The sequence below is a fragment of the Marmota flaviventris genome, chromosome 12 (assembly GCF_047511675.1).
Source record: "Marmota flaviventris isolate mMarFla1 chromosome 12, mMarFla1.hap1, whole genome shotgun sequence".
In the NCBI taxonomy this organism is placed as follows: domain Eukaryota; kingdom Metazoa; phylum Chordata; class Mammalia; order Rodentia; family Sciuridae; genus Marmota; species Marmota flaviventris.
Window position 1 is genome coordinate 10,357,191 of NC_092509.1, and position 18,386 is coordinate 10,375,576.

Sequence of the window (18,386 nt, forward strand, 5' to 3'; positions counted from 1 at the left end):
GTGGAGCACTGGTTGATGTGGCCTTGGGTGGCTGGCCACCTCCTCTCCACGATGAGCTGCCTGGGAGGTAAAGTGGGCAGACTATCGAGGCCCCAGAAGAAAGGCAAGGACCTCCCAAATGCACCTCCCCACCCGGGTTGGGGAGGTGTCTGACTGCTGGGAATGAGGGCTTATCCATGGAGCAACCATCTTGGCGTCAACTTGGCCTGGACCCAGCTCTGGATACACAGGGCACAAGCTGCCTGCTGTCTCCGAGCTCCCTCGGTGTGTGTGAGGCCTCTGAGAGGCTGAAGAGAGGGAAGGACCTGGTCTCAGGCAGCAAACTAGGGCCCACCTTCAGCAGGGAGGAACCCTGAGGGGAAGGGGCAAGTGAAGGGCCACCTGGGAAGGTGGCTGGCAGACTGCCTGCTGCCCCCATGGACAGGAGGGAGCTTGGGGAGAGATGCTAGTTTTGGAGATGTGGGACTTGGATGCTGTGGGGCTGCACCTGGGCTTGCTGAGATGTGTTGTGCTTGTAGGATGGATATGAGTCGGGGTGCACTCTGGCAGGCCGTGGGCAGCCCACCCAGAGGTGTCATCCTAGTCCCTGGAGCACCTAAGTGTCGTGGCCAGCAGAGGGAGGTTCAATGGTCCCATGGTGGGCTCTAGGGGTGGACCCTGATGACAGGGTCCCCTCCACCCCACTCATAGCCTGTGAGGTGCTTGCCAGTGCCACCCTGTGACCTCTGAAGAAGCAGGTCTTAGGAGATCAGGAGCCTGGACTCCATGCTGCCATGATTACTGGACACCGGAGCAGATGTCAGGGCTTAGCTAGGATCCAGGAGCTGTCCCCAGAAGCTATCAGAGCTCACGTATGCACAGTGACATCCTGGGTATGTGGCCATGAGTCTGCCCTACTCCTTCAATTGCAGGAGGGCACTGGCACCTTCCGTGGGCCTCCTTGAACCCCCACCCCCCCACACACACACGAATAGGTCACTTACAGGCTATGTTTTTGCACAGGTCAATTGTGGGGGGCCCTGCACCCCTTCAGGACCTCAGTCCTTCGTGACCCCATCCTGAGCTCCCTGGCATCTCATGTTGGAGGCAGTGAGGGTCCGTGTGGGGATCGCTTGTGTGACAGGCTGTCCTGCTGCCTCTGTGGCCCGTGGTGCCTGCAGGCAGAGGAGGTGAGCCCTCTGAGGTCCAGCTGCACCTTGCCCCCCAGCTGCCTTCTGCCACTTAGGTGACTCCCAGGCTCTCGGCCAGCAACAGGGGGCCCTGTGGCTGGTGGGTTTTCCCGGTGAGGAAGCCACTGCTGTCCTGGGCAGGGGCTGCTGCTGCTGCTGAGCACTTGACCTTGCGTCTGAGCAGCCCTGAGGGGTGCTCACCAGCCACCTGTCTGACATCACCCCTCCTGTGAGCAGAGGGTGCTGTGGGCGCCCTCAAGGAGGTGGTGACAGCCACAACCTGGCTGCAGACCCAGATCCTGCCTGGGCTGGAGCACTGTTGCTCTGCGTCACAGCAGGGCTGGCCAGCCTGCCATGTCTTGGCTGCTGGCCGGCTCCTCCCTGGAGCTTGCTCCCATGCACCCTTGGACTGACTGCCATCCCGCCATCCACTTCCCAGTGGAATGCCCACCCTCCTGGCTGGTCATGTGTTCCTCTCCACTGCCGGATGCGTGCTTCTGGGACAGCAACCTCTGGGGAATGTCCACAGAGGTGCCCAGCATTTTGAAAGCCCCAAGACAAGTTTGAGGTTCTGCAGGCCTTTTCCACAGCCCTGCCGCTGGCTCCACGGGTCAATGGCTTGCCCTGGGACCCTCAGCCGGGCCCTGCCTGCCTCCCTGTCTCCATTCTGACAGCAGCTGGGGACATGCACGGCTGCCCTCTGCTGGCCAGGCTGGGCAAGGCCTCTCTCCAAGGAGGGGCCGCATTGACTGGGAGGCGCTGACAGGTGAGGCCAGCTGTGAACAGTTGATCCAACTCCGCAGGAACACTGCCTGGTCCGACCTTCCCCCTCAGCCCCACTGTTGCTCCTGGAGCATTGTTACCTTGTGTGGCTCCTGCTGTGGCCAGGGCTTGCCTCCTCCTGGGCTCCCCAAGACATACCTGGCTAGACATAGCCAGGGGTAGGCGACCAGTGAGGGTTCTGGAGACGGAATGTGTCTTGCTGGTCCTTTTGGGGGGCTGGTGGAGAGGGATGCAGCCCCGAAGCCACGACCTCCTGGCCGGGCAGTGCTGTCCATCACCTCTGCCTCCCTGGCCAGAACCTGCCTATCCTGACATCTCTCCTTTAGGCAGAAGTGTGGACCCTGCCTTCCCTCCCCGCAACCTCCTGGCAGGATTGCTGGGCTCCTGCCCTGTGACCCGAAATCTCCTAGTGGTAGATGTCCACCAGCAGTGTCATGGGTTCCCTCCAGCACACAGCCTTATCCAGGAGAGCCCACCCCCCCCCACTTTTTGGGTCATGTGGGTCCATGGCAGCTCCCTGAAGTGCCTGTCCAAAGGCAGGGCCTGGCTCAGCCAGTCCCACATGTGGCTTTGTTGTTAGTGCTTTGGCCATGTGAGACACTGGATTCTGCTGTGGAGGGGAAGGTCCCCAGGCTTGGTGTGCGGGCGGGAGGGTGCCCAGAGGGAAGATCTGGGGATGTGGGGAGCAGGGAGGGTCCTCAGGGAGGTGGAAGACAACTGTGCAGAGGACAGTGGGTGGGGATAGGCAGGGTGGGTGGGCATCGCGTGTCCTGTTGGAGAACACGGTGACCAGGAGAGCCCAACAGGAGAGGTCGAGGGGCTGGAGAGCACAGCCCTGGTGTCTGAGCACCGGTCTTGGCTCACAGGAGGGCCTAGAGCACCTCACATCCTGCTAAGGCAGAGAAGCACGTGTCCCAACCCCTGTTCCCCACGAGGAGGGTGGTAGCCCGGGGAAGGGGACAGCCATCTCGCTTTACACAGCGATCCTTGGGTCACAGAAGATGGCTACACAGTCTCACCTCTGAGGACTCTTCCTGGACTGAGAGGACAGCTGTGGCCACAGGGGTGCTCCCAGCAGGGGCGTCGGCTCCTGCATCAGTGTCCCCCTGGCCCTCACCCCTTGCCCGCCCCGCCTGCCCCTTCATTTGCCAAGAGCCCTGAGGATTCCCAGGTGTGGCCATCTCAGACCCCAGTGCTTCCCCCTGGGTGCCCTTCCCCACGTTGCCACCGCAAAGGACCACAAGAGGCCATAGCAACGTCCTTGACTGCACCTCAGAGTTGACACCAAGCCAGCCTAGTTGTTACCGACCTGACTGGAGCCAACAGCCGCACAGTGAGGTGCCTGGCTGTGTCACAGCCGGCAGGAGCCACGCTCGGTTTAGAACCAGGAACGCGGCTCAGGCGCACCCAGTCTGTGAGGTCTGCAGCCAGTGTGACCAGCTTGAGAGCCCGGATGTGCAGAGGCGCACAGCCCAGGGAGGTGGATGTCTCCCAATGGTCTCAGCTGGGCCTTGGAGGGCCAAGTGGGGAAAGGAAGCAGCAGTGCAGGTGGGAGCCCCAGAGGAGCGCTGCCCAAGTCCTCGCCTGGCCCCTGGTTAGTGGAACCCTCCCCTGAGGAAGGAAGAGGACCTGGGGTGGGATCCCTGGAGGGTCCCTGCTCTCCTGGTGTTCCACCTCCCCTGAGGAGGGAAGGGGAGCCTGGGGCAGGGTCCCTGGAGGTTCCTGTGCTCCTGGTATCCCACCTCCCCTGAGGAGGGAAGGGGGCCTGGGGCGGGGTCCCTGGAGGGTCCTGTGCTCCTGGTGTCCCACCTCCCCTGAGGAGGGAAAGGGAGCCTGGGGCGGGGTCTCTGGAGGGTCTCTGTGCTTCTGGTGTCCCACCTCCCCTGAGGAGGAAAGGGGGTCCTGAGGCGGGGTCCCTGGAGAAGTCCTATGCTCCTGGCGTGGAATCTGCCCAGGAGCTGAGTCAGGGCTCGGCTTCATCCCCCGGGGAGTTGAGGTCTCCCCAGAGGAGAGGATAGGAGTTGCCAGGAAGGCCATCCCCCGACCCCAGAGCCTCTGCTTACACTAGAGGGACACATGCTCTTTCTGACAGGGTCCCCAGGGAGGTGCTGGGTGAGGTCAGAGAGCAGGTCTGGGGGAGAGAGAGTCTGGAAACCCACCTCTGTTGAGTCTCAGGAGGAACAGACACAGGACCTGCCCACACCAGACCACTGCAACAGGCAACAGCCACTGGCCCCTCATGCAGCGCCATGCTCCAAGACCCCAGTGGACACCTGGAAGCACGTGGCAGAGCCCCTGTGCTCCTGTGGTGAGTGCATTCATGCTGGGCACAGTTGGGGCTGGCAAGACGGAGCAGCTGCCCAGCAGTGGTCTAGAACTCAGGAACTGGTCCTCCTGGAATTTTCCACCTACTGCCTCAGGATCGTGTTTGATCACAGGTAGTGGGACACCAGGCATGGGACCCCTGCACTTAGGGACCACAGACGTCTGTGGCAGTCAAAACTCAGCTGGATTTCATCCATGAGCTGCTCAGGGGTCCAGGATACCAGGACATAGGCCAGCCATACAGTGGACAAGCTGTGTGTCCTGACCTTTGAAACAAATCCACGTATTTACAAAGAATCAACATCTAAATAGACTTTTATTTTTTTTTTTTACTTGTTTAGACAGAAAAGGAAATTCATCGCTTTCATCCGTCTCCCTAAGTGTTGGAAACACGTCAACTCGAAACAGTGGGCCCCGTAGAAAAGCAACACAGATTAAAAATATATTTCTCCACGTGGTAAAAGTGCTTCCAGTCCACCCCAAGGGCAGGCAGAGGTGTCGGAGATGGTCTAGGATTTGGCCTACAGTCCGTGGCATCGAATTCAAATCACAGGTGAGGTGGCCACCGCGACTAGGGTGCAGAGGTGACGTGGGCTTGGAGCATGCTGGGGCATGCCGGCTCACCAGGGTGAAGGAGGCGGAGCATCCCCAGCCTGAGAGGCTCTGCTGGATAGAGGGCCACCTGTCCCCAGGTGAGGCCACCCTGGAGAAGCCCCAGGCCTTGGGCGTGGCCAGGAAGGCAGCCTGTGTCAAATCATGCCCCACCCAGCTTGTCCCTATGGTCCCCAGTCAGGGCTCACCAGAGCAGTGACCATCATGACCAGGAGGAAGGGCGGCCAGCAAGGGTCTGCGTGGCCAGCAAGGGTCTGCGGCAGGGCGTTTGCCTCAGTGGCGTTATGCATCTTTACAGAATAAGTAATTCTGTCAGTGACGGTGACAGAACCTGCAACCACAGGCCGCCTGACCCTTGTTGGCCTGTAGCCAGTGTCCTGGGAGCCAGCGGCCCTCCCGCCCGCCACAGGCACAGACACAGAACTGATCATGCGAGGGGGTGCATGGGAACAAAGGGCACCCCCTTTACAGTAGACCTTAAGCAACAGTAAGAAAATAACCTGAAGAGAGATTTAAATAAAAACAGCATCGTGCTCGGCTGCAGCCTCTGGGGGTCCCGTGGCCCAGCCCCACGGGGCCCGGGCAGAAGCACCGCCCTGCTCTGCATCTGGTGTCACCACGCTGCTCACAGAAGGCAGACACTGGGATGCCCGCCTGCCCAGGCCTCGACCAGGCTCCTGCACTGACAGGGCCGATGCCCGCGCTTGCCGTTGCCACTGTCCTCTCTGCCTGTCCGGCTCCTGATCAGCCCACGGGCAACAGGCACCTTGCACACAGCCTTGCAGGCTCCAGGGCATCAGGAGGACGAGACAGCTGAGATGGGAGCGCCACCCTGGGGGAACTCGCGCCTCTCTGGATGCAAACCTCACCGAGGGTCCCTGATGGGCAGGCTCCCCTCCTCCCGCCATGCCTGGGGCTGGCCTCAGTGGGCGGGCGACATGTCCTCCAGGCCCAGCAGCTCCCTCACCAGTCTCTCTCCAAACTGTGCCCGGCTGTACCTCTTCACGTGGTAGGCGTCAGACATCTTGTACAGGATGTAGGCGTTGTTGACGGCAATGCTGATGGCAAACCAGAACACCTGCTGCCAGGTCTTGCTGGGCTTATGGGAGATGAAGTACCTGAGGCAGAGGGCAGGCAGGCTGAGCGGGGTCAGGCATTGAGCCCCGAGCCCGACCGGCCCGCTGCCACTCCACGGGACACTGGTGCCTGCGGCCGGCCTGCTGCCCACACCAGCAGGCCCCACCTTGCTGCCCTCAGGGAAGCTGCTGGCCCTGGGCTCACCCTGAGGACGTGGCTCCTTCCAGCCACTTCTGCTCCCACCCTACTGTCCTGTGTGCTCTACCTGCGAGAGTGCAGGGAAGATGTGCTTAGTGTCGACCACAACCTCCTGGGCAGAGTGCCCAGCTCCTTGCAGCCCAGACCTGGCCTGGTTCTGAGGTTTCTGTGCCTGGTTCTGAGGTATCTGAGCCTGGTGCTGGGCAGGCAGCCTTGGCTGGACGAATGACAATGTCACACACAGGCGTGGGGCACAGCCTAGCGCCAGGCATGCAGCCTGGGAGCCACAGTACTTCTGAGGACTGTGGGGATGGGCAGACTCGCCAAATGGCAGGGCTGGAGAACAAGGCTACGAAGATGGGAGCTGCCCCAGGAGGGCCCAGCAGATTTCCACCGGCCTGGCCAATCGAGCTTATTCCGGTCATGCCCAACGGGCACTCTCACCTGTGACCTCAGGCTGCCTGCACAGGGGCGCAGGAGGACGGGCCAGCCCACAGCTGCCCGCCATACTCACCGACTGTACTTGTCGTCATATCTGCAGATGTAGCTGAGGTGGGCAGCGAAGGCCTCCACGGCCAGGGGGCAGGGCACCTCCCCACTCCTCCTCTTGATGATGACCCCTGCAGGGAAGATGTACTCAGTGCCGGCCACACACCTCCTGGGCAGGGTGACCAGCTCCCTCCAGCCCAGGCCTGGCCACTGTGCTGCCCAGGACTCCCAGGGCCCGGGGAAGGGATGGAGTGGCGGCCGCTGCTGTCAGACACGGCCACACATGCCCCCTACACCCTCCTGTGTGGGTGCAGCTGGGACACACAAGGGCACTGACACTGTCACCACAGGGTCACAGGCCCCACCAGCAAGGCCCGAGACCCACCAAGGCCTACTTCTTCCTCATCTGCTGCCCAAGATGCTGCCAGACTACCTGCGCCCCAGGTCTGCTGGTGGCCAAGCCATACCCAGGCCTCCAGGCAGGTTTCCCAGCAGTGCGAGGCTTCCCGGCAGCACAGGGGGTCCTGGCAGGGGGGTCACAGCATGGAGGGTCATGGCACGGACCCTTTCTGGTGCCTCTTTAAGGACTAAGTTCAGAGGACTGAAATTGCAGCAGCATGGAGCAGACCAAGTCCCAGCAAAAGTGGCGTGTTCCTGTGGGCCAATGGGCTCTGACTGAGTCAGCAGCTCCTGCCCAGCGGGGAGAAGAGGCACACAGCTGGGCTGAGCTCTCTTCCCAGCACCGGTGCTCAGGGAAGGACACCGAGAGCCCTGGGAGGACGTGAGAGCACGGCCTTGTCTCCCTCCAGCATGTCTGTCTCTGCAGGTCCACACGGCCTTGCAGGAGCCCGTGTCCTCTGCCCAGGGCTGAGGAACTAGCAGACGTGGCTCCCTCACTGGCCTTGATGAAGCTTGGTCTCAAATGGGCACAGACACTCATGGGGAGCAGGAGACAAGGAAAGCAAGAGGCTGGGAGGGTCCATGGCTCCTAGAGCCGGGAGGAAAGGATTCCTGGAATGCTCGGACCGAGACGCATCTTCTGAGGCCAGAAACTCGTTCTCGATGGGGCAGAACCAGAAGGCTGAGAAGCAGCCTCAGCATACGGGAGGCTTCAGTCCCCATCTGGGCCACCAAGGGGACAGGAAGGGGGTCTTCTCCAGGGCTCCATGGCCACATGACCCCACGCAGCCACCCCAGTCTGCACAAAGGTGAAGCCTTTGAAGCTCACCCCAGCAGAGGGGGGCGTCCATCACCCGGAGTAGGCAGCAGGCAGCAGGTCTGCCTCTGAGAAATAAAAACCCTTTAGAGCACGAGATAAAAAACCAAAGGGGAAAGTGCAGAGAGAGATTCTGCTTTCAGGTCAATGAGAAAGAGGCGAACTCGTCACCAGAAACACGCACAGGAAGAGTCCGCAGGCCGCCGAGAGCTGTGGAGACACGCAGCCTCACCTGTAGCCCTGGCACCATGCAGATTAAAAAGAAGAGGTGCAAGTGAAGCTGGAGGAACGTGGGTCCTCGTGAAGTCCCCGTGGCTCAGCCAGTGAGCAAGTCCAGCCTGTGGCCACTGTCATCAGGGCCAGGGAGGCACTGCTGTCCCGGCACTCAGCAGCTGGGAGGGCCACTGGAAGCCCGGAGTGAAGACCCCACACAAGCGTCCAGATCTTCCTGAGGAAATGATCCCAGAGTGTGGGAGCCACATCGAGTGACCAGAGATGGGCACTTTTTAAACTGTTTTTAAGTAGACCAAGAAAACCTCCTGTTCCTTAAACAAAAGTGTCCTCAGGTGTGGCAGAACGCCACTCCCAGCCACCCAGCCCACCTGCCCTTTCCTCTCAGGGCCTTTAGGGCCTGGAGCCTGGCCTGCCCACAGTGGCCGCGGCCTTATACCCTGGGATGCTGTAGGGAGTCGAGGCTCCGGGACTGGATGTCAAAACAGCTGAGAACTATCGCCAGGCTGACACAAACATTTCATCCCAACTCTTAGAGTCGCCCACTGGCTCCTCCTGCCCCACACCCCTGTGCTCCCACCAGGCCCCCCGTCTGACGAGAGGGTCCCTCCCCAGGCTGTCCCCAGGCCCCTAGAGCATGCTCTCCTGTGCACCCTTGGGAACGGTGGAAGCAGCCGCCACGCCCTACCCCGGGCCAAGTGCCTCCCTCCAATGCCGGATGCAGCCTGGAGCAGCTTCCTGCGCCGCTGCACCACACAGAACAAAGCCCCTGCACTGAGTCCCCAGACCACAGTCCCCACCCAGGGTGCAGTGGAGGGCAGGGACATGAATGGCACACAGACCACAGGAGGACCGCCATGCCGGTGCCCAGTGGCCTTCCTGTGACGGGCCTGCTGTTCCTCAGGAGCTTCGCAGTACTGGGGTGACACCATTTAGCCTCTGGCCAGCGGAGGCCCTTGCTAGAGGTAGATAGACTCCCAAGGGGACACCTGGAAGGCCGAGCAGTCACAAATGCCAATGACACAACGATCCTGTAAATGCCTCACAGATGTGGCTAGCCACCACACCCTGTGCACAGCTGAGTGAAACCCGTGTCCCAGCTGGCCAGGCTGAGCTCACGCTCAGGAAGCGCCCTCCATGCCCGCCTCCTGACACCATAGCCGCAGTCAGGCCCAGGGCCCAGCCGAGTCCCAGGGCCACATGACAGGCGGCAGAGCCACTGAGGGCTGCCTGGGTGCACTCCATGCATCACTGCTGCCACCACCAGGTACCCCACCCAAAAGACCCACCCTGATCAAGCTTCTCCAGGGACCCCCACCATAATTAAGCTTCTTGTCAGCAAGATTTTACAAAGAGTGTCAACAGGACTTCACAGGGTTTCTGCAGAGAGCTCAGTGTGGTCTGAAGCTTCCTCTTAATGCCAGGTTTTCTGACAAAAGGTGCCATGGGCTCTGTCTCCAGAGAGCTCGATGTGCAAAAGTTACTGCTTGTTTTCTTGGAAAAACTTGTGAAACCTGTCTCGGATCTAAGAGTATGGGACAAAGAGTGACGGCTCTGTGACCAGTGCCTGGTGTAAGCCCCCACTGAGTATGAGCCTAACCCACTCCAGACCAGGGGCCCGAGGATGTTAGGCATCAGACTCTCTGGACCACTGCAACTTAAATAAGCCTGCTTCCTAGAAATTCCTCGGGTGTCCAGCCTCATCTGTCCTATACCACCAAGACCTGCGGGGCTGGCCACGCCCTTGCCCCCGGCACCCACATGGCTGGGCTCACCTTGCTGCACTGGGGAGTAGGCGTTGGTCAAGAAGCGAAAGTGCCCCTTGTTGTACCAGCAGATCAGGGACATGTTCCCCTTCATCTTGATCTGGTGCTGGCCGCGGGCCGGCGGTGTGGCTGGGTTAGTCAGCATGGATGGCGGGAGTCCCGTGCAGTCACTCTTCCGGGAGCTAAGCAGGCCACAGCAGTAGATCTCTGGTGGGAAAAACGCAGGTCACACAGGCAACCACCTGCTGAGACCAGCTGGGGCCTTGCCCTCTGCGGCTTCCCGGAGGCCTCTGGAGGACATCTGCTAGACTGCAGGGACAGTGCCTTTGTCCACGGAGGCCCTGGGGCCTGGCACAGTGCCAAGTCTGTGCCCTGTCTGCCTCCAGAAACTTTTGCACTTGTGTTATCTCAGTATTTCAGGACAGGAGGCGCCACTGGGCCTCCAGACCAAGGCCCCCATCACAGCTGGGAGGGCAAAGATGGGCATGACCCATGGGGAGGGGCGCGGCCCAGAACACTGCAGCCAGGCCTGGGGCAGGCACCGCCCCAGCAACCCCAGTGTGCACCTGACCCCAGTGTGCAGAACTGCCCCTGCTGCAAAGAACATGCATGGCAGCCCCTGCGAAGTGCTTCTAAGGGGGCAGTGAGATCCGAGAACGTGTCACCTAGCCTCTTGCATACTTCCCAACTCCTCTACTCTCCTGTAGCTGGGAGCTTCCCGTCCCATCCTGCTGCCTTCCTGAGCTGGGAGCGCCCTTCCTCTGGGACTCCCAGGAGCGGCACACCCAGCTCCCGGAGCAGCAGCCCAATGGCCAGAGCCACGCTCCGCACCCCAGACTGCCCGTAGAGCCTCCCTCTGCCCAGCACCAGTCCCACCCCAGCACACCGGCCAAGCTGAGCCGGCCCCACATCCCTCCGCGCAGGCAGAGGTAAGCCAGGGAGCGGCACCGTCACTCTCCCAAAGTGGCTGCCTCTCAGGGCCAATCTCCTGCCACTCTCCCCCGCCACACCCTTCTCAGCCCTGTCACTCATACTTACGATGGAGCCCAGCAGAGTGGCCAGCCTGTGAGAAGCAGAGGCCTGGCAGCTCCTGTACCTCACTGGCAGCAGAAGCCCAGGATGCAAGCTGTCTGCCCACCAGACTCACAGGGTCCAGTTTTAAGGCCAGACATCTGTGCTGCAGCTGAGCAACAGTGATTCTAGGGGCCACTGTGCACAGGTGGGCACCTTCCGTGCTTCCCCTGAGCTGCCTGGGTCCACCCTGGCCTGGTCCAGCTCTCCTCCTCCTGCAGCCTCACCTCTGCCTGAACCAGGGCAGCCTGGCCCAGTCTGTGCAGGGGCCTAGGACACGGACACCCAGAGAATGTCCCCTGTCTGCACAGTGCTCATCTGCCCGCCTGGAAGGGCCACCTAGAGATGGTGGGTGAGCTCAGAAGTCTCCAGACCCCACACCCAGGACTCGTACACCTGGAAGTCATCAGTACCCCACAGGGTCCAGGCTCACAGGGCGGAGAGAGGAACTGACTCCCCCTCACCTGGCAGCCTGTGGTCTGCACCCTCCACCCGACCCACACATCTGCCTGGAAGTGAGGTAGGGCTTGCTGGGACCACCCGCTGGACAAACCTTGCTTCTCGAACTCTTCAAACAGTGTCAGGCTGGTGATGCTGGGCCCCGTGAAGATGATGTAGTTCTTGCCGGCTGCACTGCGGCACAGGCTCCTGGCCACCATGCTGTGTAGCTGAGGCTTGTTCTTCAGGGCGTCCAGGCTGTCTGGACCTCCACCTTCCTTCAGGTGGACGTAAATCTGTAACAGACACCAGAGGCCCATATGTTCAGGGCGCCGTTGGGAGAGACCCCAAAGCTGAAGGAAGTGTGGATCTTTGGGCTGGAGCTGGAGGCAACCCCTACCCCAAGTCTTCCCCACCACAGTGGCCCTGTGTCACCCAAGATCGCCTGCAGCCCCAGCGGCTGGTGACTCAGCCTAATGTTTCAGGTGGGGGTCAGGGTGGCAAAGGTCCAGCAGCTACAGCTCTGACCCTGAGGCTGAGGTGGACACAAGCACCATCCCATCCTGAAGCATGGGTTGGCTGGTGTTTACCAGGAACTAGAGTAAAGGCTACCTCTATGGTCAGGAGGTGGGATGGGCCTGCCAAGGCCCAGGACCAGCAGAGAGGACAAGCAGGTGGAAGGTGCAATCAGCAGTATCCATGCTCCTTCTATGCGCAGCCCAAAGGGTTGGCACGAAGAAGAGCAGCTTGGAGAACCACCTGTCCTGCCCATGGCGCAGCCAGGAGGGGCTCCCCAGAGGGCTGGCAGTGTCCTCACCAGGAGCTCGGGCGTCTCTGGAGCATTCCTAGGGCCTCTGGGCAGCCGTTCAGCAGTCCCTACCACTGCCTTGTGCCTGCCCATCCCCGGGGGCGCACTGACCTCCAACCACGGAGGGAGTAGGTGCATCAGGCAGAAGCCAACCGTGCCCAGAGACAGAGGGCCCAGGCAGAGCCCAGCGCCCTCTCAGGACCGTCCTGTCCAGTGGCTCTGGGGCATCCCTCGCAGAACGCACGAGCCTGAGGTCCTAACAGGGGGCCAAATGAAGGTCTGAACCACATCTGGGACGGGAGGCAGGGCCCTGGCTCAGCAAGAGCGTCTCAGAAAACAGTCACCACCGCAACAGGAAGCATGGTGCTGGGTCAGTTGATCCCGGAATGCCACGTGGCCCAGGGGTCTTCACCTGCTGCAGGTGACCTCCACCTACACCACAGCTGGGCAGTTTGTCCGTCTACACCGAAGGTCAAGACGCTCTGCTGGTCCCTTTTCTTGCTGTACCAACTTGGTGGCTGCAGTTGCCAGTCTGTCAGCTCACGGCTCGCAGGCTGGGGTCTGAGCCTGGTGTGGTGTCTTTCTGCTCCAGGTCACACGGGGCTGAAGTCAAGGTGTCACTGGCATGTCCCATCTACAGGGTGCATTTCTGTTTCCCGTGGCTGCAGGACAGAGGTCCTGGTCTTTCTGGCCATGAGGGACCCGGCTGCGTCCCCGCCAATGGCAGCTCCACCCTCAGAGCCAGCAGCAGAGCCCCTTCCTCAGGCGAAGGCCTCTGGCGCATCCCATTTTCTCCAGGAAGAACCTGGCCTGGCTCTGATGCCAAGTGGTTGAGCCTTCCCAGATACGTGCCCTTGAGCTAGTTTAAACTTTCACAAGGGAACACCAAAGCCCCTCGACAGTGCTGCTGCGGCAGGCCCTTTGGTGTGAACAGCCAGGAGGCCTGTGCACGGGCAGAAGCTCCTGTGCGTGGGAGGAGCTGGGACGCACAGGAGGGCGAGGGCCTCCTGAGGCAGAGAAGAGGCTCCACACTGCTGGCTGGAGACGGCAGCAAAGCACGTCCAGGCAGACGTGAAACAAGCCTGCTGGCCCCAGCACCCCACATGGTGAGGCCTGGGCCTCAGAGCAGCCACCAAGAGGGGTCAGCAGCAGGTGAGATGACCCGTGGTGTGTGGGTGGCAGGTGGCTTAGTCACGTGCAGAACGTGCAGTAACAGAAACGGCACCGTGTCCCCATAAGGGCAGATGTGACTCGCAAGACAACTCAAGCGTGTGCACGCTTACACAGGCCATGTCCTTGGGCCACTTCTGTATGACAATGTGTTTGTTGTGTTCACAGACATCCGGGACTTGTGCTTGATCCTCAATGGACAACACATTTAACCAGAAAAAGAAGAGCCTGCGTGGCAGCATTGACCACAGCGTACGTGGAATGTGCAGCACCTGCAGGGCCTGTGCCGTGGCTGTGGTGAACGGCCTCCCATGGCCTGGAGACGATGAGGCTGCAGAGTCAGGTGGCCTCCTGCTCCTATTTACTGAGCACCCCTGATGTGTGCCAAGGGCCTTGACCCTGGGGCAGGCGGGGTGAGGGCGTCCGGCTGTAGGAGGCTGATGGAGCCCCCAGGGCAGCCCTTCTCTGCCCAAGGACACCGTTGCAAGGGAGGGATTGTGACAGAGGCCTCCTGTCTCACCAGGAAACCAGGAAGTAGCCTGCAGCCAGAGGTGGACAGCTAGAGCCCAGGATGCCCGTCTGGAGAGTGGTGCACACTTCTCTTAACCACTGAGAAGCTCCGGAAGCCTCACAGGCCCTGCCCAGCACAGGACCCAGGACCTGGCATCAGTGGTGCTGGGAAGTCTGGCTACTCCATGCCCCTGCAGGACTACGGGGCCTGGCCGTCCCGGTGGCCTCGACTGAGAATTCCAGAAAGCCCCTCAGCTGAGGAGCAGCTCCAGTGGAGTCTCAACCCCAGGATGCACGCTGTGTTGGTCAGGTCCAGACTGGAGTCTCCTGAAGAACTTGTCAGCCTCTGAGACCACAGTGTCCTGGAGGCCACACACCTTCTTCCTTGGGTGCTCTCTATGGCAGTGTCTGATGCAGCACCAAAGCCTACAGCCTCGGGACAAGCATCTGTTGGCCTGCTTTTAAAAGGAGTGGGATCTTGCTAGGCACAGTGGTACACACCTGTGATCCCAGAACTGGGGAGGCTGAGGCAGGAGGATCGCAAGTTGGAGGCTGGCTAGGTAATTGCCAATCACAGTCTGCAAGGACATTTTCCTGCCTGTGCAGAGAGTGGGCTGGAAGCCTCTTCAGGGCAGGACATGTCCCTTTTGGATGTCGAGCTTTTCACTTTTCCTAGAAAAGTTTTTCTTGCTCCTATGTCTTCTCACATGCATGCACATGGTACTGGGAAATTAACCCAGGGTGCTCTAGCACAGAGCCTTGTCCCCAGTCCTTTTTATTTTAAAGACAGGGCTTTGCTAAGTTGCTGAGGCTGGCCTCAAACTTGTGATCCTCCTGCCTCAGTCTCCAGAGTTGCTGGGATCACAGCACGGCCACCACATGGTTTAACTTTTGAAAAAAATGGAATTAAAGGTGGGAAGGCTGTTATTAATACACCATGGCCAGGAGTTGTTGCTGGTGCTACCCATTTTATACTGACCCTGTGACAGAAGAACTGCGAGAACAAAGGCCAGGGTGTCAGCACGTCAGGGACCACTTACGAGGTGGCATTCACCTGGCCCTACTTCCAAAGTGCCCCAGACTTGAGAGGCAGGACAAAGTCCTCTCTCCCTGGGCTCCAGGGAGCATTAGGGCTGGCTGCAGCTCCTGCCAAACCCCGAGGTCCAGACGCATTGGCTAACACGGCTCTGCTGTGGCTGTGTTGCCCGGGCGGCCAGGAGAGCACCAGGGAAACCCTGCTGGCTACCTGGTCTTAACCCTGCCCTGCTTCCTGTCTTCAGAGTAGGTCAGGATCCTCCATTGTGAGTGCACAGCATGTCTGGGGACACGAAACTGGTGACTCTGTCATTGCCGACGGGGCAAGGAGCGGGGGATGGCATGGGGAACCCAGCGGTGGGCAGACGGCACGACATGCACACCTCTGCCCCCTGGAAGGATAAGGGCAGATGGAGGTGTCAGGTCACCTGGCTGCCCCTTGTGACAGCCACGTGAGTTCAACCTGTCTGTCCGTGGGAGAAGCTGGGGACCGCAGGCGGGACGTTGGGCCAGGCCGGGGAGCTGTCGCTGGGTCGGGTGATTGCCTGGCCAAGGTGCTTGGCTGCCAGGAGCCCTGCCTCCTTGTCTGTTGGCACACGTTGCCAGGCCACGGTCCTGCAGCACAAGCTGGGCACGTGGGAGGGGTGCTGTGCACAGGTGCCCCCGGTCCTCAGATTCGCTCCAAGATCCCCATGGGTGCCCGAAGCCACTGGTGGTACTGCCCTGGATCTGGTCACGTGCTGTAGCCATAACTTTTGCAGTTTGAGGCACAACAGCAAAACTGGAGAGCATCGGTTCCCTTCATAATTTTACAGGCAGATTTGTTCTTACTGACCATCTCAACATGGGTTGTTTTTTTTTTTTTATTTCTTACTATGTCAAGAACTTTCCTCTTTCATTTAGAAGAAGCAGCTTCTCTGGGCAAACCTGAGCAGCCAGCACCACCACCTCACTATTATGAGGTGACTTTGGACACAGTGCTGCAACATTCCACCTGGTAACTGAGATGACTCCTGGGGATGCACTGGTGGGTAGCACATACAGGGTGGATACGCTGGGAAAGGGGTGAGTCAGGTCTTGGGCAGCACAGACAGTGAGCTCCCTTCACCACACTCGGAACAGTGCACAGTCCAAAATGTGTGCTGTCCATTTCTGAAATTTCCCATCTGGTGTTTTCAGACTGCGGCTGACAGCGGATGACTGACCCCTGAGAACATGAGACAGCGCATGGGGCCACTGGGTGGAGCTCGGCAACGGTGCTGCTCAGCCACTGACTCTGGACACGGCATTCTTAAGCACACAGCCGCCTCTGCTCCCGGGGGCCAAGGCTCAGCCTGCAGCCTGTACAAGCCCCAGGACTGCACCACATGCTGTGAATCAATACCACAGTCTCTCCTGCTAGAGAAGCCGGGGCTCTACCCGTCCCTGGTATTCAGGGTGAGCACAGTGCAAACAGAAGGTGTGTGTGGTGTGTGGGATCCACAAGGCCGGCAGACTCCCTGAAGGAAGGAGTGGCTGTCCCTATAGAATGCACCCAGTGCACCAGGCCCAGCCCACCTGAGGGTCCTTCAGTCTGCAGGAGAAAGACGGGACCCACCCACTGATGGAGGACATCCCCAGAGCTTGTGCCCTCCAGCTCTGCAGGAAAACCTGCAGTCTCTTCAGGTGCCTATGATCCGAGGTGGCCAGGAGTCACCAGGCAACTCTTCCTACCCGTCCTAGCTCAGGACAGAGGGGTGGGCAGCCACCCTGAAGCTGGGCCCAGGTCTGCAGCCACGAGGCCAGCAGCCTGGTGGGAGCACACAGGCGGAACTGGCCTGGTCACCAGGGACTTAACCTTGGAGTCACCCTCTGGTCTCCAGCCTGCTGCCCCCTCTCCGACACCACCTCCTCTGGGATACGAACCATGTCTGCCATCAGTTCTGAGGGGCCAATAGCACGCATGCCCCCAGTGAAGGCCAATTTCACTGGCGGGTTGGTGGCCTGATGTGAGGATGGCCTGAGGCCTTAGCCTAAGCAACTCCATCTTAAAACTCCACTTGGAAACCTGCAGTCTCTCCAGGCGCCTATGAAGCCCTCCAGTATGGCCCTCAAGCACAGCCTGACATAAACAAGTCACTTCTCCCCACCCTGACAAACTCAGAGTGAAGTCTCTGTCATGTTGTCCTCCCCGGATAAGGGGAAGAGGCAAGAAAATCAGGGTGAGGACCCCCAGACCAGATGCTTTAACCCCAGGGCAAATGATGTCACTGAGAAACCCAGTGGCCACTGATAAGGATAGAAAGGGTGGTCAGAAGCCCCTGAATTTAGTATAAATGATGGAGCAGATGAACAGATGTTCAGCCAGCCGACACTGATGCCCTCACACTGAGCACCTGAGGTGACATCCCAACTCTTCTCATCCTTTGCTGATCCTCTGCATCTTCCTGACTGCTCTCAAACTCTGCAGCCACATCTTGACCCTGGGGAGAGCCACAACTTCTCCCTGTGACCCTCTCCTCAACCAGCTGTCAGCTCCACCCCAGGAGGGGCCTCTATCGGTTCCTGACCTGATCACCTCATTCTGAGTGTGCATCTGCTGGACTTAAAGCCTAGGGCTTGAGACTTTAGATCGGACACTTGAGCTTAGCATGCAGAGGGAATGTCTGTCATGAGCCTGTCATGATTAAGTGTGTTTGCAGTGCTTAGGATCAACCTAGAATTGTTTGCTGTGAATTGATTATGTCTATTGCAGTGCCCAGCACTAAGGATTGTCATTTTCTCGATTAAGAACCTATAGAGTGAAATTGTACTGAGTGATCTGAGTGGATAAAGCATTGAAAAGGGCAGAAGCGTGGACATCTTTATTTCTCCCCCTGGACTGCATAAGTCGCACCTTTGCCCACCATGCCACCTGTGCAGATGGCCTCCTGGGGACTGGCAGGCATCTTTGGGGACATCTCAGGGGAATGTGGGCGCCTCTAGAGGCCAAGTGTTGAGGGAACTGGCCCCCCGGGTGGCAGGGGCCCTGTGAGCACCTGGACAATGAAGCCGGTGGAAGAGCACTGCCGGACCCAGAGGCTGAACTTCCGCTTCTTCCTCTTTCGCAGCTCACGCTCCGTGCACGTGGCGACAAACACAGGGTCCTCATCAATCAGGGGTTCATGTAGCACCTGCCGGGGAAAAGCAGAAGTTCCCACGGAAGGCAGCGTTAGCTTGGCTCCCATTTGCCTCTGGCTGGCTGTGTGGCCTCAGCCAGGCACCTGACTTCTCTGAGGCAGTGTCCTTATCCACAAGCTGAAATGTCAGTATTTACAGTGTCCCAGGGAAGACACAACAAGAAAGGGGCCCTGAGCACAAACCCTGACAGCAAATGCCATCCGTGGAACTGCTATAAGGGCCTGACGTCCCCAGTCCCGACTGCTGGCGAGAGGGATCCCAGCAGTGATCCTCCGGTCTCTGGCTGGACACATCCAGTGGAGGGTGCCCATCTCTGTGCCAGGACACCT

At 59.7% G+C, this 18,386-nt stretch overlaps 1 protein-coding gene across 2 annotated transcripts in view; it reads right to left on the reverse strand.

Annotated features, from left to right (window-relative positions):
* Positions 1–4,606: 4,606 nt before the first annotated feature.
* The window catches only part of Pgbd5 (piggyBac transposable element derived 5), a 49,467-nt gene continuing 35,687 nt past the window's right edge, over positions 4,607–18,386 (reverse strand). For both annotated transcript variants that reach the window (XM_027947946.2, XM_071619695.1), the window contains exons 3-7: positions 17,916–18,050; positions 11,491–11,671; positions 9,876–10,073; positions 6,679–6,784; positions 4,607–6,007 (exon numbers count right to left, since the gene is read on the reverse strand). In XM_027947946.2, the coding sequence (XP_027803747.1) occupies positions 5,812–6,007; positions 6,679–6,784; positions 9,876–10,073; positions 11,491–11,671; positions 17,916–18,050 (816 nt within the window). In that variant the 3' untranslated portion in view covers positions 4,607–5,811. The remainder of the gene's footprint in view (positions 6,008–6,678; positions 6,785–9,875; positions 10,074–11,490; positions 11,672–17,915; positions 18,051–18,386) is intronic.